Source organism: Giraffa tippelskirchi, chromosome 5, assembly GCF_054371585.1.
Source record: "Giraffa tippelskirchi isolate mGirTip1 chromosome 5, T2T-mGirTip1v1.2.pri, whole genome shotgun sequence".
Lineage (NCBI taxonomy): Eukaryota > Metazoa > Chordata > Mammalia > Artiodactyla > Giraffidae > Giraffa > Giraffa tippelskirchi.
The window spans coordinates 24,620,713-24,644,137 of NC_137279.1; the positions used below are offsets into that span (position 1 = coordinate 24,620,713).

The window sequence follows — 23,425 nt, forward strand, 5'->3', positions numbered from 1 at the left end:
GAAATAGTAGCCATTTTGATTGTGAAACCTCTTAGTATTCGTGAATTGATTATACTGTATAGGGAGATGTATCTAAAGTTAACTCTTAAAGTTAGCTGGACTTATAAAATATAAAAGTAATGAAAATCCATCAGTTTTTCTAAAACCATGAATGTCATCTTTTACAGTATTGTGTATAAGCAGTTCCTCTCCCCATATACTGAGATTGTCTTGTCATGATAGCATGTTATATTTTGTTATTTTACTTGTGCCTATAGGACAGTCTGCTGTCACTATGATCAAGTCTTGGGACTGAGTAAAAGAATCCGTGAACATGTGATTGGTGAAAAATAATTAACTGTAGTCACTATCTGTTAGATTATATTCAGATTCAGAGAAAAAGAGATTCTTTTCACTAAAGATAAAGAGTACTCAGTTGCTGTTGCTTATATACAAATGGTGATAGATGGAGATCTAACCATCTCTTTTTTGCTTTTTTTAAAGAGTTGAGTAAAGTTTCATGTATAAACTATATCTGTGAAAAGCACTTGTGATGTTTTATATGTCATTAAAAGGCCCAGTTACTTTTTAGGGGAAATTAAGAACCTGTCTGGAAATTAACTGCAGTGTTTACTTAGATTTTTACCCAAAAAGTCCAATTGTGTTTTGTTGTTATTGATGATACATGATTATTGTGTTTGCAAGATGATATCTTCCCTGAAAAATCTGCCTATCCTTTTAGGTAAAAATTAGGGCTTCTAAACTAAAGCATATTTTACACTCTACATTAGGGATTGAAAAAGCAAGCAGTCTACTGTTGTCATTATTTTACATGACTGCCCATTTTGCTGGCCTATATGCATACTTTTCTGCCTTGGACAACTATGATTTTTATATTTATTTGTAGCTTCAACTCAGCTTTATGAAATTTTCCTGCTGAAATTACTTATTGGGAATTACAGGTGGATTGCAGTTAATATATTTTTTTAAATTCTTATTTCAACTTTCCTGAGCCACTTGGAAAAAGAAAGATGTTTTTGTCAAAAGACACTATTAATTGTAGTAAATGCCAGCTTACAATTTAATTCTTAAGATTTTCTTTGCTAAAGATGTTTTCACATGTTTTAGATTCTAACTGATAGTAACACTAGCAGCAACCTTACTTAAGAATAAAAAAACTGCCACCACCAAGAAGTAGCACCTTTTAATAATAAATATGTTCCCAATGGGTGAGTTTTCAATACTGCACTGAACAAAGTGGATAAAGATCCCTTTGAAATCCTATTGTGATAAAGGGACTAACCTCACCACTGGAATTACAGAGCTTGTGAGTTTTCAGCCAAACACTGAACTTCCCCTAAACTTTATTCCTGAGCAGAACATCTCAAGATTAATAGCCTTTATTTTCAAGAGAAAATAAGGCACAATAACTCAAGAGAGAGAGAACTTAAAATAAGCCTCACGACAAAATATTGTGTCCAAAATATGTATTTAGAAAAATAAAATCCTGTGGAGTTTGTTATCCTAATGTATGTTATATACTAGATAAGGTGATTCATTTTCTTGTATTGAGGTCTCATTGTTTCTAGTTGGGGTTTTTTGTGTGTTTTTTTTCTTTTTTTTTTTTTGGTTTTGTTTTGTTTTTAATTTAAACTCTTAAGTAGACAGAGCTCACAAGTCTTTGGCATCCATTCTAGGTTGTACACTCAAGAGTCATCTTATAACTGGAAACTGTCAGGTGGCCCCCTACTCTAACTCCAGCTGATATATGAAAGGATCAAGAAAAAAATGGAAGCAAACTATTGGGTGGATAATCAGTAGCCTTTTATTTTTTTTTCTTTAAGAAATCACCATTTATTAATGTACTCTTTCTCCACTAATTGACTGCCATTCTCACAGTAATATCTGAGCCACCCTGTAAAATATTCCTCTGATTTCAAGGCATTTTAAGCTTTTGCTTATCATGTTTACATCCTCTGTTCAACTAAGACACTGTTCTGAGAGCTACTTTTTCCAGGTGTGTTGTTGCCTAAATTTCCTTTATTTCTTCTTCATCCTCTCTCTTCTTTCCTACATTCTGGGAATGAAAGGAACTTAGAGAAAAAAAGTTGATCCCCCCCCCCCCCACTGATCCATAGGGTTCATTATTTTACTTTATAATAAATCTATGACTTTTTAGAACAACAGAAACGGAAAAAGTGAATTAAGATAATGAACAAAACCTTTTACCCACTTAAACATTTTCCAGTTGTGAGATTCCTCTTCTTGTGTGTGGTCTCTTGTTACCCCTTGTTACCCGTCTTCCCCTGACTATAGTCAATTTGGTCTTTAGGCTCATACCAGTCTCCCGGAGACATTCTGCAGTCATTATCACCTTTTTGGGTGGATTTTATTTTGTTTGTTTTTTTTTTAAATAACTTTTTAATATTGATGCATATTTGCTTGGGATAGAGCTTGTGTAATTTACCAATCGTATTGATTGTATGTGATTGTGCCCTGCAGAGGTATATTTAACAAGACAAAAATAATGTAGGTTAATAAAGGAGCCCATGAGATTTGAGTCAGGTTATAAATGACCATGAAATCATTTACAGTTTGAACAGTGAAAATTTATGTCTCCTGTTCTTAAATTAGTGCTAGACAGAATATCATTTTTAAAAGTTTTTGTGCGTTTCTGTTATTTTCTCCTCGCCTTAGCTCCCTGTTTGTTCTCTCCTGCCTCACCCACCTGTTAAAAATTAAAAATATTGAGCCTTAAAGGGACAGGTCATTTTTAAATTGCTAAAGTGTGTGAAATTTTACTTTTTCCAAGTGTTTCCAACTTTTCTTTAAAAAGTGAAGACAGATAATGAGTTGGAATTTCACAAGCTGTGAAATTAGCATCTGGCAAACTGTGAAATCTTATTATTTGAAGACTTTATCTCCTGGAAGTTCTTTGGGAATAGGAAAGAAGAACCCTGTTTTTGAAATAGACTATTTTTCTCTCTTTTTAAAAATCTGTTTATATGTTCAATTTTTAAATGGCTTTCAAAAAAGTGAGGTGGGAAAAAGTAGTAATAGAAAGATAAATGCTGGGTCTGAGTAAGTACGTAGTCTACTTGTTGCAGGGTTTTGAGAGGATGAGGCCATCTCGTTCAGCCTGTGTGCATGCTGTTTATATCAAAGTTGCCACTTTTGTTAAAATGGTATTATTTTCTTTATTATCTTGGAAACTGACTCAGCCTCATGTTGCTCCAAATTAGTGTTTAAGGCTCCCACAAGTTGCAGATAAAAGGATTATTTTAACAAGTAGAAGGAGGTGATTCACCTTTTGGTTTGTAAATATATGAAACTGTCTACAAGGTCTTTATCTGCTTTCTGTCAGCATTTATATTAAATGATAAATTAATGAGGAGAAACACGTAGTCTTTTTTGTAAATGAGCCTGTGCCATCTTATTCTAATCCTGGGATTGTGTACTTGTTTGTACCTTTTTTATGGAGTTGTGTTTGTTTTTTAGGTGAAAAATAGAGAAGTAGATAATATACACAAACACATACTCATAGTGCCAGTTTTATAGATTTCACAGGAGTTAATCCAACACCACAGTCCAGAATCCTTCATTTGTTATACAGTGACTGCACATTAGGAATAAAGGTAATGGTTCTCAGATCCTAGAGTCAGCGTTCAGTGAGACTCCATGGTTAACATGCAAAGTTCTGGTTTTTATGCCTTCTCTTAAAAGCAGGACCTTTTTATGCTTAAGCAACATGGCCTTACTCTGAATACCTTCCTGATGCAAATATTTTTTGTCTTTCTTACTCACTTTTCCTAACTGTCTTGCAATCCCCACCAATTAATCAGTCCTGACATTTAGAACATTTTTCGAGGCTACTGTAAAATATACCCTGTTCAAGAACTCAGTGGCTTAAAGAAAAAAGAGGGGGAGGGGAGGGGACTACTTTAGATTAAAAGGAACTTAGATACAAAAGTCACATACAGTGTGTGGACTTTGGATCCTAATTTCAACAAACCAAACATTCAAAGATTTATATATATATATATATATATATATATATATATATATATAGTTAGGGGAATTTGACTTACACATTGAATATTAGAAAAAACAAAGGAATAACATTTTGTTCAGGGCTATAATAGCACATTGTTATAGAATAAAATGTCCATATTTTTAGAAGACACATAACTGACAGTGAGTAGAGTTTCCTTTAAAATAACTAAATATTTTTAAAAGAAAAATGATGTATATTACCATTGAACAAATGTCATGGCTTCTACTATCAGTTAGCATTAGGTATCCATTTGGTACCATTTTGGACCTCAAGAGAAGTGGCCACAGTCAAAAAAGAAAAGCTCAGGGGGTATGGGGGATGGTAACTATTGCCTAAGATAAAATCAAGAATGGGAATTCCAAAACCAGACCTACTTCTTAACCACTTACCTAGGCCCACCCTGCTTACAAGCAACAGGTTACTTTCTGATCCCTTACACTGAGACTCATTGATTAATAAGAGTTTGTATCTTTGTGTATCTTTATTAGCATTTCAGTCCCAGTAACCAGCTAGTCTGCATGATCAATTTGTAAACTCTGCTTTCCAACATGGTGGCTCAGTTAATTAATGGCTGCCACCTTTACTGGGAACAGCTAGCACATCAGAAGTAAACTTGCAACTACTCACTGAATACTTACTACAGTAATTACTAAAGTTATTTACTGAGTACTCCCCATATGGCACAATACTGTAGAGAACAAAAAATATTCTCTACCCTCAAGGAGCTCAAACTCCACTTATGGAACTTGACATGTACATTTATGGATAGGTAACATCATCTACAAAACACCACAGACAGAATTACCAAAGGATCATTGTTGTGTTAGTGGCTCAATCATGCCCCAATCTTTGCGATTCCATGGACTGTAGCCCATCAGGCTCCTCTGTCCATGGAATTCTCCAGGCAAGAATACTGGAGTTGGTTGCCATTTCCTTCTCCACCCGAAAGATTATTCATCCACGATTATCTTCAGAAGAAATGAGCAAAGAGCTGTGAGACTGACTATACACAAGGAAGATTTGACCTTGCCTAGCTGGGCAGCAAAGGCTTTCCTGAGACAGTGGCCTTGAAGGTAAGAAATGGCTTGGGCCGGGGGTGGGGGGTGCTGGTGGGGGTGGTTGGAGGAGGGAGATAAGGAGACTCCTAGTCAGAGAAAAAAAAGATGTGTGAACTCCACAAAAAAGAATGTTATGGAAACTGAAAGAAGGTCACTGAAGTGAGAGGAGAGAGTGAGATGGCTTCAGATGCAGAGCCAGATCACAAAGCTGGCTGGGTTTTATTCTGAAAGTAAAAGCCATCCAAGGAAGGGTCATAAGTTGGGGAACTAAAGCGATCAGATTTGTGCCTCTTTAGTCATGTTTATTGAATAGGCTCTGTGTCAGCGTGCTTCTCAATCCTAAGGTGAATGCAGTTCACCCAGGGCTCTGGTTAAAGTGTAGCTCCTGTTTCAGCGGGTCTGGAGTGGGTCTGAGATTGTCTAACAGGCTCCCAGGTGATGCCCATGTTGTCTGTCCAAAAACCAACCCCAAAGACCACACTTTGGAGTAGTGGGGTTCTTTCTTGATAGGCAGTTTTAGAAGCAGAGGGATCCAGTTTCTGCCTGGTTTAGTGAAATGAATAAGATGTGAGGCATAATGAGACAACTGGAGACCACTTAAAGACAAATTTAAGGCTGGAGAAGCACGGTGACTCAGCAAAGTTTTTACATTTCGGGAGTTGGTCCTGAAAGGCACAGAAGTGTTTGTATGGTGAACGGAGAAGAAGTAGAAGTTCTAAGCCTGGGAGCACATAGTATATGGCCTGGAACAGAACTTCAAGGAGTTGGCGATATAGAAAAGTTTGGTTGAGGGCAGGTCTTGGAAAGCTTTATGTACCTCTTCTGAGTTGTTGTGATTTTTTTCCCTTAGCAATTAAACACTAGTAAAGATTTTCAACCTGAGAGTGACGTGATGATTGTGATTTGAAGTGGAACAGGGCCTAAGGCATGGCTTCCTTGGTGGCTCAGTGGTAAAGAATCTTACCTGCAATGCAGGAGACTCAGGTTTGATCCCTCAATCAGGAAGATCCTGAGTGGAATGACAATTCACTCTAGTATTCTTGCCTGGGAAATCCCATGGACAGAAGAGCCTGGAGGGCTACAGTCCATGGAGTCACAAAGAGTCGGACACAGCTAAGTAAGTAACAACACATGGCCTAAGGCAGAGAGCTTAGTTACAAATCTGTTGCAATAGACTTAGAAGAAATGATGAGGGCTTGCAGCAGGACAAAGAAAATGAAAATGAGGGGAGGAATTTCTGAGACAGTATTTAGGCCATACTTTAGGACAGCACGAGTATGATTGGCATTTCTAAACACCCAAACGGGTGCCACCAAAGTCAGCAGCTTCCCGTAATTCCCTTGACCAAGTGCATGGACTGATCCAATATTATCAGGTTAAAGGGAAAAAAATTACCTTTACACTATCAAAGCCCTTAAAAAATTCAGTTTTAAGGAAAACGTACAGTGACCTTAGTTTGTCATCATCTTGTTATCCTCTCAAGTCCAAAAATGTTCAGGTTATTAGGATCTAAAGCATGCCCTCTAATTTTCCTCAGTCCCTATGCTTACCATTATCATTTAACTGGGCATTTTGTTAACCTGACAGCAAGCTAGACAACCAGGTGAACTCCTGGCCTTAGGGCATGATGTAGGCTGCCTCTCCAGAGTGGATTGGCCCATTTCTCTCTGAGCAGCTGGAGGGTTTTGTATCCAGCACCATTTCCTGGTAAGCTGAACCTCTGAAGCCACATGAGGTGTGATTCCTAGAACTTGTTTCTGTTCAAAGTTAGAAGCCTGTGCCCATACAGTATCTGTTGATTTTTAGCACTGGCTGTTTGGGAAGGACCTGAAACCAACTGTGTCTTGATGGGATAAAAGCTGCCAAGCTACATTCATTTCTACCCCCTCATTTCATCCTCCACCCTCAAGTGGACTTAAATTTGCTAAAGCAGCCCTTGGCAGAAGTGGGTATAAGACACCAGTCACACAATTGACCTGTGCTTACTCTTGATTTCAGCTTTACTGCAAGTTTCTGCCTGTTGCTTCTTGGTCTGTCCAACCCACCCTCTCTCTGTCCAGGGAACTTTCTCCCACTACCTCGAACCTCTGCCCCTGCTGTCTTCTCAATGTCTCTTTTACCACCTACAACTTCCTGAACTAAGCAATGAACTTTGACCACATGCGGCCCTCTCTTGCTCAACCTTGCAAGAGGTGTTTCTATTCATACAAGGTGTCGATTCCTCTGGATAAGTAATCTTTTTTACTTTACTTGATAATCTTAACCTTCCATTTGGGAGAAATTTAAAGTACTTCCTTCTTAATAAGTCAGCCAAACTACTCTGAACCTGGGTTTCTTCAAACACAAATATTTATTGAGTACCTGGTACATTCAAGAACCAGTGGCATGTGCACTGGACATGTTCAATAAGTATTTATTTTTATTTGATTTCCGTGAAACTGAAACTGAACTTTCTCATATTTGTGAGAATTTGGACAAATACAAATGAGATGCTTTGAGATTAGCTGCCAGATGATAATGCAGGAGTTAGTTTGATAAACTTTACTTCACCTTAATTACTAGATGGTCGTAGCCATCTAGTAAACGAGAAACCCAAGAGAGTTGGCGACAACTCTGTGTGTGTGTGTGTGTGTGTGTGTGTGTGTGTGTGTTTGTGTGCTAGATGTTTTGCCGAATTTCTGTGGAAGAGTTAAGCTTTGAGTTACTCAGTAACCACAGCAGGAGCTCAGTTGTACTGTTTGTTCTCTGCCAAGGTCTTACTCTTGGATCCAAAGAAAAGAATAGAAAGAAAAGCCCAGGATATGAGGCAATGGTGAGGACCTGCTCGATTTCCTGCTCACAGGAGTTACTACTGAGACAAGAGGCAGAGCTAGGGAAAGAGGAGTCATATTTTATTACTGGCGTTGAAGGAAGCATTAAAGAGAGGGCGATTGAATGCTACATTCTTTCCTCTCCATGGCTCCTCAAACCTACCCCTAACATAGCAAAGCATGGAGAGGCCCTCTGAGCTCCTTCCAAGCTTGTTTTTGCTCAGCATAGAAGTAGTGCTAATTTTTATCTAATAAAAATTCCGAAAGTCTGCCTCCACTTCCAGAAATGGTTAGACGTTTCCATGAAGAATTTGATTTTAAGGTACACAATTATTTGATTTTAAGGTACACAATTTGAATTTAAGGTACACCTTACAGGGCTTTCCTGGTGGCTCAGTGGTAAATAATTGGTTTGCCAATGCAGGAGACAAGGGATCGATGTCTGATACAGGAAGATCTCACATGCCACAAAGCAACTAAGCCCATGTACCACAACTATTGAGCCCTGTGCTCTAGAGCCCACATGCCGTAACTGCTGAAGCCAGTATACCTTAAAGCCTGAGCTCCACCGCAAGAAAAGCCACCACAATAAGAAGCTCCCACATTGCAACTAGAGAGTAGCCCCTGCTCACCACAAGTAGAGAAAGCCTGCACGCAGCAATGAAGACCCAGCACAGCCAAGAATAAATAAGTTATTTAAAAAAACACTTTGCTACTGCTACTGCTAAGTCGCTTCAGTCGTGTCCGACTCTGTGCGACCCCACAGACGGCAGCCCACCAGGCTCCGCCATCCCTGGGATTCTCCAGGCAAGAATACTGGAGTGGGTTGCCATTTCCTTCTCCAGTGCATGAAAGGGAAAAGTGAAAGTGAAGTCGCTCAGTCGTGTCTGACTCTTAGCGACCCCATGGACCGTAGCCTACTAGGCTCCTCCGTCCATGGGATTTTCCAAGCAAGAGTACTGGAGTGGGGTGCCATTGCCTTCTCCGGAAAAAACACTTTACAGAATACTAATGACTCTGTATGTGTCTGAGTGTGTGTGTGTGTGTGTGTGTGTGTGTAAAAAACACTTTACAGAATACTAATGACTCTGTATGTGTCTGAGTGTGTGTGTGTGTGTGTGTGTGTGTGTGTAGACAGAGATAGAGACCCAAATTAGTTCACCCAACATACCAGCTGCTTTTTCCTTTCCTCATCAAACCAGTCTAAGATGTACCAAGAGGAAAGGGATTTGGGGTCATCAAAATCTTCACAATGTAAGCCAAGGGGAGTTGTATGCAAGAGAATTAAAGACTGGGCTGGTATTAAAGACTCCAAAGGACTGCCTGGAAAAATCACATTTGGAATGTGCCTCAAAGACAAATGCTCTCTGATAAAATGTGGGTAGACAAAGGAAATGGTGGCAGCCCCTGAGTTTGCTTCTGGGCCCTGGATTTTGAGGGACTCCTGGACAAACTTAATAGAGACTACTCAGAGGAGGGGCTTCCATTGTGGTTCAGACTGTAAAGAATCTGCCTGCAATACAAGTTCCATCCCTGGGTCAGGAAGATCTTCTGAAAAAGGGAATGGCAACCCACTCCAGTATTCTTGCCTGGGAAATTCCATGGACAGAGGTACCTATAGGCATTTATTAAACACATGTTAATTAAATGAGCATATGACTCAATGAATGAATGAACATATTAAACCCAGTTGCTGATGTATAGTTCTTCGCTACCAGGTCAGGTGGTATCTGCATCCTCATCTCTTTTCCCACGATGTTCACCAGACCCCCTTCACCTCATGTGCTCCATCTCCTCTTCTGCCTTCCTCCAAGGCACAAGTCTCACAACTTCTACAGGCTGGAACAATAGGTCTGAACCGCATATTCCACCTCAGGATGTTTGTTATCTCCTGTTTCTTCTATGTGGAAAGCTCTTCCTGAAAGTACTATGTGGCTCCTCCCCGCCCCCGACCCAACTTCTCCCCAATTACTAAAATAAGTAAAATTAACAATATACATAAATATGATTCATTCTGTTTGCTTTTTAGAAGTATTTCAGCAGATGCAAGCTTGTTTTTCACCTGCCCCACACTGTCTCCTAATCCCCCAATAGAATTTTTCTAAGTATTCCTCACCCAGCTCCTCCACCTTAAGAAATGTCTGTGGTGGCACCCTGAGGCCCCTGCTATTGTGTCCCTCTCCAACCACTTCAAGGCTGAATGGGGAATGAGGCCATTTTACACAAAGGTGTAACCTGTCTGGGTCACCGACACATGGTCTCTCAGAGGCCTGAAGGTAGCACCTGTTTCAAAATATTTCTCTTCTCTCCCCTCTGATTAGATAACATCATAGCGCCTGTTTCAAAATATTTCTCTTCTCATCAGCTCCTGATTAGACAACAATATTCTGTCTCCTTAAAAAGCTATGAGAAAAGAAGGCATTGCACTGAGAAGTAGAAAGCTAGAATTTTCTGGACATTCAACTTAGCTAGTTATATACTGGGCTTCCCTGGTGGCTAGATGGTAAAGAATCTGCCTCCAATGCGGGAGACCTGAGTTCAATCCCTGGGTCGGGAAGATCCCCTGGAGAAGGGAATGGCAACCAGTATTCTTGGGACTTCCCTGCTGGCTCATACAATAATACTATTTTATTTATATAGAATATGTACTATTTTCTACTTACTGGTTTGGTTAACCAGGAAAAAAAAATTCCTGCAGACAGAGTTCTCCTCTGTCAGGTATTTTCTGATGAAGTTTTGTGAACCTGTCCTCCTTTTCCTTTCCTATAAAGATGAAGAGAGTAAGAAAGGTGGGCCTCTTTCTCTGGACCTGACTGAACTTTAAAACTTCTCTACTAATTAACCAACACTGGGCTCCACACTTTGCTTAACCCTGGGAGCTGGTCATCAGCCTTTGACCTTGGTCCTCCCCTCCTCACCAGCTCCATCCCCCACCCTAGCCTCTGGAAGCCCAGTCAGATATAGAGGAAAGAACCAGTCCAGAGGGATTGCCTCAGACCACACTATCTCCACTCGCTGAGACCTGTGGAAGATTAGCGACCATGATTTCCAATGGGATAGGAACCGTCACCACTGGAAAAAGGTAAGAGGGGTGGGCTTTCCCTCTGCATGCCCTCACTGGGTTTCCTGACCTCTGAGGGATTTGCCAGGATGACCTCAACACCTTCAAGAAGACCAGGCCCTCTCTCCCTGGTAGTTACAATCAGACTTGTTTGGAAGATGTCATTCTGAGTACCCTCCCTCCTGCTTTGTTGTTGGGATAAGGCCTTTCCCTAAGCCGCACCTTGGATTCCCAACCCAAGAAACAAGGGGGATGTCTTCCCTCAGAAGAGACGCTGCTCCACCGCAGCCCTCACAGCAGCCCAGGAGACACTCCAAGGGGAAGCGTTGGGCCTGCCATATATCTTTAAAGAGGGAGAATGTAATGTGTGCTGCTGCTGCTGCTAAGTCGCTTCAGTCGTGTCCGACTCTGTGTGACCCCATAGACGGCAGCCAACCAGGGTCTGCCGTCCCTGGGATTCTCCAGGCAAGAACACTGGAGTGGGTTGCCATTTGCTTCTCCAATGCATGACAGTGAAGAGAAAGTGAAGTCGCTCAGTCGTGTCCGACTCATCGCGACCCCATGAACTACAGCCTACCAGGCTCCTCCGTCCATGGGATTTTCCAGGCAAGAGTACTGGAGTGGGGTGCCATTGCCTTCCTCCTTCCACCCAATTCCACCCTGCCCCCCTCTTTTCCGTCACACCCCCCACCCCCTTCCAAGGTGTCAGTGACCTTTGACAAAGCATCCCATGCCTTAACATCATACACATTCCTTCCTTGATCTTTTTTTTTTTTTTAACAGGAAGCTTAAAGTGAGGCTCTGGCTTGAACACCTTGGTTTTTCTTTGTGCTTAACCAGAGCTCCCAGGGCCCCCTCAGCCTCCGCTTGTATTTCTAAAGGTAGCTGAGGGACGATATGGGAAACAGAGACAAGCCAGCTGGGGAGATGAATGGCAAGTTTCTCTCTGCTTCCTCACCCTGTCTTCCACAGCACCTCTGCACCTCTGCTCTCCCACTCAGTGCCTCTGTTCTTACAAAGACTTCAGGGTTGACTTCAGATCATGCAAGAAACCAAGTACCTCTCAGTTGCCCCCAGCTTCCAGCCAGCCCCACATTTGCCCAGAAGACCACTCTGGCGAGTCCTTTCTACACTGCCTGCATGTCTTGTCTTTTTCTGCTGGGGGAAGATTGTGAAGTCAGTACCCATGTACAGACTTCCTTCTGTAGGCCTAGGGCCCCAAGTCAACCAGAGGAAGCGTCTGGCCCCTCATGTCTTATCTATAAAAACACTATAATAGAGTTTATTACTTTGTTTACTTAATTGGGTGTCCCAATTTTCCTAGTTTGTCAATTTCATGATATCTTTTTTTTGAAAGTGAGACAGGTTTTATTTACTTTAGTGAACACACTTGGGAAGTTACTAAAATTTCCAGGCATCATAAAATGATGAGGACCTGATCTAAGGCAGCAAGAGAACAAGAAAACAGAATGCATAGAATCTAGGGTTTGACTATTGAGAAGGGAGAGAGGGAGATCTCCTGGATGGCTCTCAGTTCTCTAGATTGGATGACAAGGTACCTGAAGGTCCCATTTGCTGAGCTGGGGGACATAGAAGGAGAAGCAGGTGTATGGGTAAGAGACACAAGCTCAGTTTACTTGTATTTCACTAAGGGATCAACAGGACATCCAGGTGGGATTGTCCAGCAAACTACTGGTCTGGAACTCAGTGGAAAGATTAGGACTGGAGATAGAGATTTCAGAGTTTTCAGCACTTAGATTGTAGTTTTGCCCCAGGCATTCCTTCTTAGCCCTCTGGTGTTGCTGTCAATCAAAGTCTTCCCAGTCCTTTAACATCCAGGTTAAAATCCCTTCCCTAAATAGCTTCTGTTAATGGTTCCTCCAACTGACCTAAGTTTTCACTGGGCACTAAAATTCCCTGCCATTTTTCATGTGTGCATGGTCCAGTTCACCAGTTCAAAGCTTCACATTCTTTATTTCCTCCAGCATGAGTCCTTGAACACACAAGACTTCTAATAACATCGTTACTCCAACAGTTGACTCTAATTTCAACAGGACTATGTCCAGGGTAAGGAGTCCAGGATGGAACTTGTCCTGGGCCCTTGTACTTTTCAAAGGTGTTGGCCCTCCTTCTGGCCACACAATGTGGGCTGGTAGTCTATGATCTACTAGGGTAAATCTGTGGTGGGCAGTGGGGAGGGGATTTCTCAGCCTAGCTTAACTCAGCTTTCTGTCCCTCTATAGGAGCATATGTCTTCTCCCTTTGCTGCTTATTGGCCTCTGGGGCTGTGTGACCTGTCATCGGAGCCCTGTGGAGGACATCTGCACAGCCAAACCTCGGGACATTCCTGTGAATCCCATGTGTATTTACCGTTCCCCAGAGAAGAAGGCAACTGAGGGCGAGGGCTCACAGCAGAAGATCCCCGGGGCCACCAATCGGCGGGTCTGGGAACTGTCCAAGGCCAATTCCCACTTTGCCATTGCCTTCTATCAGCATCTGGCAGACTCCAAGAATAACAATGACAACATTTTCCTGTCACCCCTGAGTATCTCCACAGCTTTTGCTATGACCAAGCTGGGTGCCTGTAACAACACACTCAAGCAGTTGATGGAGGTACAACTCAAAGCCCTTCTGCCCAGCTCCTTGCTGGAACTCCCAAGAGAACATCCATGTGCTTTAGCACCCTTTAGAGACTTTGGGTAGTATCCCCGGCTCTTTGTGTTTCCTTCTCTCTCTCTCCTTCCTACCCTTTTTTTAAAAAACAAATTATTTATTTATTTGTTTATTTATGGCTGTGCTGGGTCTTTGGTGCTGCATGGGTTTTTCTCTAGTTGCCCAGAGAGGGTGATACTCTTCTGTTGTGGTGCTCGGGCTTCTCATTGTGGCGACTTCTCTTGTTGCAGAGCATGGGCTCTAGTGCACACAGGCTTCAGTAGTTACAGCACACAGGCTCAGTAGTTACAGCACACAGGCTCAGTAGTTGTGGTGCATGGGCTTAGCTAACCCACGGCATGTGGAATCTTCCTAGCCCAGGGATCAAACACACGTCCCCTGCACTGGTGGGCAGATTCTTAACCACTAGACCACCAGAGAAGCCCCCTTTTCTTCTTTTTTTCCATTTATTCCTTTAGAAAGCATGAGTTGAATGTTTATGCTGTGCCAGGCACTGTGCGCGATGACTACTGGTCAGGGGCTGACTGGCATGATGCTCACTGACCATGTGAGCCAGGCTGTCCCACCAGACCCACCACTGTTTTCTTTGGCTTCTACAGGTTTTTAAGTTTGATACCATCACTGAGAAAACTTCTGATCAGATCCACTTTTTCTTTGCCAAACTGAACTGCCGACTCTATCGAAAAGCCGATAAATCCTCTGAGTTGGTATCAGCCAACCGTCTTTTTGGAGACAAATCCATTACGTTCAATGAGACCTACCAGGACATCAGTGAGGTGGTATATGGGGCCAAGCTCCAGCCCCTAGACTTCAAGGTGAGTTCCAGATGTCATCCCACACCTCAGAGTTCTTCCTCTCCACTCAGAAGTTAAAGAGACAAGGAAGCAGGATCCTAATGAACACTGCTATGCTAGTTGAAGGCAGGAAGAGGTGTTTTAAGTCAGAGCCCCTGAGATATGTATTCTTATTTGAAACCTGCAAAATCAGTGCTATCTATGGATTGCAGAGGCTGCTCTGAAAGTTATAAAAATCCTGTACAGTGGCATTCAGAACGTGGTCACTCATTCACACAACAGAGCAAGTGTAGACCAACTTCTCCTAAAGCATGACAGGGAATGACCTAGGAAACTTTGGGGTTTTGAAGTAAATTCTTAATGTCTCATATTATTACTATCTTGAAAGTTTGTTAAATGTTGAAAGCCTTATTACTATTTTCAAATATTTTCAATAAACAGACTTATTTAAAAAGTAAAAAAAAAAAAAAAAAAGTCCTGCAACGAAGAAGTCTACTGATTTTATTCAAAAGGTATTTCTCAAACTTTTTGGATCACATAGGCATCTCTCCTGTGCCCCCTGCACCCCTGCATCACTCCTTAGCTTCCCAGAGAACGCATCTCATGAATACTCATAAGAGTTCAGGTTTCCAAAGTCAAAGAAGATAATATTTTGTTTGCTTTTCCCAGATGATTTTTCTCTTCTTCTATTTCTTTATTTCTTCCTCTTTTTCTTTCCTTTCTTCCTCTTTCTTCTGTTAATATTTATTAACTCTATGGAAGATCCATGATAGTATGCTAGATATGTGTGGTTTCTCCAATCTGGGTTAGAATGACGGTTTAACAAAATGGTGGGAAAGAGTGGAGGGATGATGGACAAAATAAAATTCTGCATGGGGAGACGGAGAAGCCGATTGAATAGCACAGTTGGGTAGGTTTGTTTCCTGTTCTCCTCAGGGAAATGCAGAGCAGTCCAGATTAACTATCAACCAATGGATATCCAACAAGACTGAAGGGCGTATCACTGATGTCATTCCCCCACAAGCCATCAATGAGTTCACTGTCCTGGTGCTAGTCAACACCATTTACTTCAAGGTACTCAAAAATGGTGCTGGAGGGAGGCTCAAGAGGGAGGGGACATATGTATACTTATGGCTGATGCATGTTGATGTATGGCAGAAACTAACACAATATTGTAAAGCAATTATCCTCCAATTAAAATTAAATATATTTTTTTAAAAAATGCAAAAAATAAAATAAAATGACCCTGGAGAGACCTCAGGGATGACATATTTCCCTCTAGCTCACTCTCCTTCATAACATTGGGCATGTGTAGGCAGATCATTTTGAGAAATAGTACATGCGTGGGCTGGGCATAAATACAAATTTGCTGAATCTAGAGTCGTGTCTAGGGCTGTGGTTGCTGGACTGAAGTCCAAAGGGGGCCTGGTAATGTCTCTGGGCCCAAGGCAGAGTGTACACATTCATAGACCAGCATGCCCAGCAGCAAGGTGGACATGATAATAAATTCTCATTAGTATGTGACGATTTCTTCTGTCCAATTAACTTCATTTTGAAATCTGGAACAAAATGAGAGTCTATGGACAATCCTCAGTGATGAGGTTTTCTCCATCATCTAGAGCAGCTTCTGCAGCGTCTCAAAATTCCTCTTGCCTGAAGCTTCTGAACCTCCTGGTACCAGACTAACCACAAATTTTGCAGAGGCCTTGTGACATGATCATGCAGATGGCTTTGTCTTTCTCAGAGAGTCAAGTTGTGAAGATTGTTCCAACCTGATTACATTTAGGAAGGAGGATGAGGGGAGAGGGTACGGGGAATAAACAGACCACTGATACTCAGGAGGCCCGCCAGCTTAACGCAGGGTGAACTGTGCCCTCCCGGGTCGTGCTCTAGATGCGTTCTTCTCCCCGACTGGGCCTGGGGGGTTAGCCCGTCACTGCTGTTGCCAATTGCTTTGTTGCTTGGGGGTTCCCTCATTCCAAGAATGCAGTAGGTTGCATTTCTACAATGTGTACTGACTGCTGTTTGCAGTTTATGAAACACTTTGCCTCCTGATTCTCATGACATCACAAATGAGAACTTGAGCTGCTCAGACAGATTACTTATATTCTTACTCTTCCACTTCTGACTGCAAACTTGAGCGAGTTACTTAAGACCTTTCTGTGTCCCAGTTTCTGCATCTATAAAGTGGTAACAATGATACATCTGCCTCACAGGGTTACTGAGGGGATTAAGTCAATGCATACAAAATGCCTGGAGTGGTGACTGGCACACAATAAGCATCCTACAAATATTAGGGATAACCAGCTCCTAATTTTACAAGCGAAGAACCACCACTCAAAGAATTAAGTGACTTGTCCCCAAATCAAAGAGCCAGAAGATGACGAGGAATGCTAACTACAACTTGGAAATGTCACAGCAGTATCTTGTATCCCTTCCTTCTTTGAACAGGAAGTTGGCCAGGCCTCACCCTCTGCCTGGCAGAACTCCCAGATGACCCCCCTGGGGTTACTACCTTTGTCTGGCTTGATTAATCAGGGACAGAGCCCAGCATTTTTGGAGGATGGTCTTTGAGAAGGAGGCTGGTGGGAGGCAGAAAGCAAAAGGCAATTAGATTTAAACTCCAGAAGAGACTTGCCAAGAAGCCAGTAGGTTATTCTTGTTTTTATTTTTTTCTTGTTATAAAAGCAAATAGTCATTGCTGAAAATCTAGGAAATACAGAAATTCACTCAAAAAAAACCCCACTCATGATTCTGTCACTCTGACATAGTCAGCGTTAAAGCCTTTTTATGCATATTCCTCTAGGTCTTTGTTCTTAAAAATTGTACTTCCTGTAGTCTTCCCTGGTGGCTCAGATGGTAAAGTGTCTACAATGCAGGAGACCTGGGTTCAATCCCTGAATCGGGAAGATCCCCTGGAGAAGGAAGTGGCAACCCACTCCAGTACTTTTGCCTGAAAAATTCCATGGACGGAGGAGTCTGGTAGGCTACAGTCCATGGGGTCACAAAGAGTCGGATATGACTGAGCGACTTCACTTTTTTAATGTAATAAAATATTGTGACTGTTTTTCATGTCGGCATTCTCCTACGGATGTTTCTGGTCTTCTTGCTTTGTGATTCTCCCACCTGGTGTCTTCCTCCAGGGCCTGTGGAAGTCAAGGTTCAGCCCTGACAACACAAAGGAGGAACTGTTCTACAAGGCCGATGGGGAGTCATGTTCAGTACCCATGATGTACCAGGAAAGCAAGTTCCACTATCGGAGAGTGGCAGAAGGCACTCAGGTGCTCGAGTTGCCCTTCAAGGGTAATGACATCACCATGGTGCTCATCCTGCCCAAGCTGGAGAAGACCCTGGCCAAGGTGGAACAGGAACTCACCCCAGACATGCTGCAGGAGTGGCTGGATGAGCTGGCAGAGACACTGCTGGTGGTCCACATGCCCCACTTCCGCATCGAGGACAGCTTCAGCGTGAAGGAGCGGCTGCAAGACATGGGCCTAGAAGACCTGTTCAGTCCTGAGAAGTCCAGGCTCCCAGGTGAGGGCAGGAAGGGCTTTCCTCCTCTCTGTGCCCTCAGAGTTGTCTGACCAAAGGTGGAAGAGATGGGGAAGGAGTAGACCAGAGGGAGTCAGGACACCTGGATTCTAACCCCAGGCCTACTGCCAACGCAGGGGAATCCCTTCCCTCTCAAGGGATCAGTTCTCTCCTGTGTACGAGGGGAAGCTGGCTCTTGGATCTCCATGGGCCCAGCTGGCACTGGAACCTTTGGAGTCTGTAACTGATAGAAGAGGTGGGACCAAGTAGAGAGGAACTTGAAAACCACCAGAGAGTTCTGAGCAAAGAGACAGATAGGATTAAGATCCAAGGACATCCGAGTCCCACCAAAGAGGTGTAGCTGACATTTAATAGCCCTTCCTGATATTCTAAAGGGCTTCTGTGTTTTCTAAGGTCACATGGACAGACGCAGTCAAGCCTTCCCAGTTTTGATACTCTAATAATAGTGTTAAGTTGGTTTGGTTCTTCCAACACACCATTGAAAAATATGCATTAAAATATCTCATTTTTAAAAAGAAGTTTACAACATTGATTAAGTGGATTCACCTGTAATGGGCTGTCTTTAAACTAGGTCTCAGAACCACAGCTTTTCTTCAAGGTGTTGTCACACTGGAAGGAAAGACATTGCTACTAGATGGAGTGAGCGTTTTTTTAAGAACAGAGTCCTCAGCCTCAACTCCCAACCCCCCATGAGCTAAAGCACCAGATTAACTTCAAAGGAACCAGATGGAATAAACCCAAAGTATTTTATTATTTTTAACATGTATTTATTTTGAGAGTATCATTAGATGAGGGTCCAGGATTTCTATTTTTCGAAAAGTCCCAAAGGACCTCTTAATCCAAACTGAATTCCTCTCTGTGGATTGAGGCCAACTTTCTCCCATTTCACAGATCCTTCTCTGGTCTTCTTTCTAGGTATTGTTGCAGAAGGTCGGAACGACCTCTATGTCTCAGATGCATTCCACAAGGCATTTCTTGAGGTAAGTACACCTCTCTCTGCTCTTCTTATGCTTGCTTTTTTGTTACCATGCTGCTTTATTATTCAATACATCGGTATCTCATATGATGAGTAACTTTGGAGTCATTCCTTCATTGGCTCTTACAATGTAGACAGCAGATGTTTGAACAGCAGGTGACAACTGTGATAAAAGGCATGTTTCCAGTGTCCCTCAAACCCCAAGTCTGTAGTACCCTCCTCTACAACATAACTCTGACTTGAAGCCCTCATGGTCTAATTGTTCCACCCTCCATCCGCTACCTCTCCTGGGAACACAGACATTAAGGTGAAGGTGATACTGGAAAAGCAGCCAGCAAAGGCATTCAAAGGAGAACCAGGAGAGGATGAGCTCATGGAAACCCAGGAAGGAGTTTTAAGAAAATGGAAAGCATCTAGTAAGAAGATTGAAAAGAAGATTGAAAGTGACAGTCAAAAGTGACTGTGACTTTTCCCTGAGGCATTTGGACATTGTAATGGGGGCACATCCCAATTGTAATGATAGAAGAGCAAATGGAAAATAAGAAAGGAGAGCTGGTGAGTGTAGATCATCATTGTAGTGTCCTACAATGTGTTCCAGAAAACTAGAACTCTAGACTACACTGCAGATAATAAAAAGTTAGGTGGTCAAATAAATGTATATCCTCTTCTAGGGAAATTAACAGAAAATCAATGCACTTTGGAGTTTTGATGTCTGAGCAGTTCCACAGTGAAGAAAATGGTTCAATATTGCTTAACCTCGTGTTGCCCCAACTAAGATGCCCATGGAAAACTTTACTGGAGTAAGAGCTGTGTAAAGCCTCTAGAACTTCTGGCTCTCAAATAAATACTGAACTATGGATCAATAGCGTTAGTTATCTAGAGAGCTTGACTCAGGGTCTGAGCATCTGTATATTTACAAAGCTCCTCAAGGAATTCTGATGCGCATCCAGGTTTGGGAACCACTTATGTAGACTATTCTTTGCGGGACCCAGGCTATGAGGGAAATGTGATAGGCCAATGTTAAGAGAAGGTCATAAAATTTAGGAATCTCAAAGAGAAGATTGTGGTCAAAGAGAAAGATTTCAGAACATGGTGCTAGTAAATATAGTTGCAGAGTCCAAGCTCAGTGGGAAACATGTCATTAGGAGGAAAGTGGAAGGATCAAGGGACATGAAGAAGCCAGGTAATTGTAATGGGAGTGAGGAAATGGGATAGTTTGAAAAAAACAGAAGGTTATAGTCTGAGAGGATAATGTAATTATAATTTCAAAGGTCAAGATGTTCTGAGAGATGGCAAGTTCAAAGTGCATCCATGGGCTGGTTTGCTGAAGTGAAGGCAATGCTAACTGGGTTCAATGAGATGAAAGAAATGGAAGTTTAGAGTACTGGATGGGTCTCCTACCAAGATATTTTGTCTAGGTCATACGAGAGCAGGAGTTAGGTTAGACAGGCAATGGGCTAGGCAATAAAATCCTCAATGTGGGACTATATTCTGTAGAGCAGTAGAGACCTATAGGACCAAAGCAAGAGTAGAAAGATATATATCTTAAAAAATACTGAGGTCAGAACAGGGGATTTTACATGAATACTGGATTAATGATTTTTGAAGTGAAAACAACACTGAAGCCGTACCAATTATGGAAGAAATAACATTTAGAATGCAAGAGAAGATGAGTCCTCAGGATTTTAACTGTGACTGAGAATCTTCTTCCACGAACCCCAAATGGAAGTGGTCAACTCAGACCTCCACGAGGACCCTGAGTTACGATCAAGAAGAAGCAAAAGTTCAGTTTCATTTGTCTACCTGAGCCCACTAAACAATGATGCAAGGTTCCTCCATGGCTCTTGGGAACCCTATACACAGGACCCTAACTGACTGTCAGTCTCCTGAGAAGCCGCTGAAAACCAGAATCTGATTTGAGTAAAACAGTCCTGGTCTTACAAAAGCTCGTCTGCTCTTAGTTCTAAAATGATCATGAATTAGATAGCATGTGTAGAAGGAAGAGGTGGTAAGGAACAAGGAAGGGAAAATCATCAACCAGGTTCTCTCAAAGCTCAGGGATCTGAAATGCTTTCATTAGAGGCAGGGACAGAGTTTTAGTGACATTCTAGGTGCCTACGCAAAATTTCTAAAGGTATCTCCCATCTCCCTCCAGATCTGTGGCAGTTCTACTTGTCAGTAAGTTCCAACACCATCCTTTCAATCTATTACTCTGAGAAATATTCATCTCATCCAGCCAGAGGACCCTCCTCTTTTCACAGGCCCTAGCTCCTGAGTGGCTGTTTACAGTAGTTCTATCTAGGATCTTGATGATCCAGAGTGGAACTACCTCAACTATGGTGCTCTAATTTTGAGTCAGTATGTCTTTTAGTATAGAGTTCAGTATCACGTACAACGTTGCCAGCCAGAAATGTGACAACCTTGTGTACATCCAGATTTCTGGTTCAGAGAGTATCTGAATGGACCCTGACATTTACTTTCAGCACAAGGCTTGGATCAATACAAGTCTTACATCAGTATTCAGTGGATGAAAGAAAGACTAAAAGTAAGGTTCCAGAGGGGATCTGACCTAACTCGTATCCTTTCAACTGGAAAATAAATGGCATTTTGAGGAATTGCTGTGTCCACGGATGATGCACCTGCTTGTAATGAGCTGCAGAGTAGCTAACGTGGCAGTTTGTTTCCCATTTAACCTGCAGGTAAATGAGGAAGGCAGTGAAGCTACAGCAAGTACCGCCACTATCATCGCTGGTCGTTCACTGAACCCGAACAGGGTGACCTTCAAGGCCAACAGGCCCTTCCTGGTTCTCATCAGGGAAGTAGCACTGAACACTATTATCTTCATGGGCAGAGTAGCCAACCCTTGTGTTAATTAAAATGTTATCCTTTGTACTTCTTCCTGTTTTGGTTTGTGAATACAAGTAAAAATAAATACAGCTATTCTCATATCTGACAATTATGAATGGACTTTGCCATCTGAAATGAAGGCAAGGAAAGGAGAAATGGACAGAGATGCTGCTGGGCATTTGGTATAACGAGGCTTTCAACTTTTCTCTACTGGTGATCACATCTGGGTCAAGAAAGTGAAGGAGGGAGGTATGTTACTACTTCATCTTGAAAGATGGCAGGCATCTTGAGAGGGCAGGGAAAGCATGAAATCTAGATAATCCCTTTATACTAAAAAAAAAAACCCAAAATTTAAAAAGAATTTATCTCTATACAGAAGAGACAGAGATACAAATCTGAATATTAAATCATTTAATTCTCAAACCACTCACATGCATAATGTTCTTTTACACAGTGTTAAAATAAAGAGGAAAATGTATTTTTATACAAACAGAATTTCAAGTATACATTAATAGACTTTTCAAATTACTAACCAAGTTGCTAAGATTTCATTCACATTGTTCTTAAAGCTGTTCAATGAGAAAGCTTTTGCTAAACTGCTTTAAATATGTTTATATAAACCCATATATCTTCACTCTTTCTCTGAATCTCCCTCCCCCAACCCCAGTCTCTGCCCACCCTCCGGCCCCCCCCTCCCCTGACACAACAGGGCTCCTGGGGCTCTAGGAGACATGCAACCCCACCAAGAACTATTGGCTTGTCATCAGGGGAAGGACAGAATCTACAGGAGGAGAGACGGAGAACACCTGTCAAATTAAGGGAGAGAACGAATCTGATACTTAGAAATGACACAAATCAGGATGGTATTTTATAGCCTGTGTGATTCACTTGGCCTTTTCATTAAAAAAAAAAGTCTCAGCCTCCCACAAAATCACCCTCAAGTTTCTGATAATTTGGTAGCTGAGAAAATAATATTGGGTATATCCCCTAGTGAAACATCTCAAATTAAGGTAGGCATTTTGAACTTTTCCATTTGGTTCTTTTGCCCTTTGGCTGGGGGTGGGGGCAGCCTACAAATGGTTGACTTGCATGTTTACATTAAGGAATTTGGTTAATTTCACAGGGTCTGCCAAGGGTTCTCCCTCCTCAACTCTCCTCCTGAAGTAATGTGGCTTCAGGGCCAGGAACAGCCACTCTCCTTAGGAATTAAAGTGCATTATTTTCAGTAAAAGTGGGGGTAGGGGAAGGTGTGGTTTACACTTAAGTGATAATGATTAAAAGAGAGTAGGGTGAAAATCCTATTCCTATATATAGGTATTTATAGTTAAGAGCATAATAAAAACAGATATTCTCTAAGGAAATAAGATGTACAAACCCAGTCCAGCACCCTCAGGGGTGTGAGAATGCTAGCCTTGGCTCACTGACTGTTTTGAGACATCCTTATGGAGTAATCGTTGCAGACAAAAGACACAAACCTCAAGTGTTAGTTTTTTCAAAGGGAAAAAAACAGACAGGTTCTTCTAGTTAAAAACCAGATCTCATTCCCTTTCAGGGATAACAAGATTTTAGAAACTGATTGTCGGTTTTAATATGAATCCTTGATTAACAAGTTGTGAAAAAA

The 23,425-nt window shown here is 42.0% G+C and overlaps 1 protein-coding gene across 5 annotated transcripts; it reads left to right on the forward strand.

Annotated features, from left to right (window-relative positions):
• Nucleotides 1-4,827: 4,827 nt before the first annotated feature.
• SERPINC1 (serpin family C member 1) lies at nt 4,828-21,907 on the forward strand. 5 transcript variants are annotated; one of them, XM_081493751.1, is made up of 8 exons: nt 4,828-5,106; nt 10,823-10,983; nt 13,206-13,575; nt 14,235-14,450; nt 15,366-15,503; nt 17,573-17,963; nt 18,897-18,961; nt 21,657-21,907. In XM_081493751.1, the coding sequence occupies exons 2-8, from the start codon at nt 10,943-10,945 to the stop codon at nt 21,831-21,833; spliced, it is 1,398 nt and encodes a 465-aa protein (XP_081349877.1). In that variant the 5' UTR covers nt 4,828-5,106; nt 10,823-10,942; the 3' UTR covers nt 21,834-21,907. The 5 variants fall into 5 exon arrangements, with proteins under 5 accessions (XP_081349877.1, XP_081349878.1, XP_081349880.1 ...); XM_081493752.1 differs by lacking the exon at nt 4,828-5,106 and having other exon boundaries at nt 10,297-10,983; XM_081493754.1 differs by lacking the exon at nt 4,828-5,106 and having other exon boundaries at nt 10,864-10,983; nt 17,630-17,963.
• Nucleotides 21,908-23,425: the final 1,518 nt, after the last annotated feature.

Coding starts and splice junctions, on each gene's coding strand:
- SERPINC1 (XM_081493751.1), top strand. CDS start 10,943: ATGATTTCCAATGGGATAGGAACCGTCACCACTGGAAAAAG. Junction 13,576..14,234: donor CACTCAAGCAGTTGATGGAG/GTACAACTCAAA, acceptor TGGCTTCTACAG/GTTTTTAAGTTTGATACCAT. Junction 17,964..18,896: donor TGAGAAGTCCAGGCTCCCAG/GTGAGGGCAGGA, acceptor TCTTCTTTCTAG/GTATTGTTGCAGAAGGTCGG.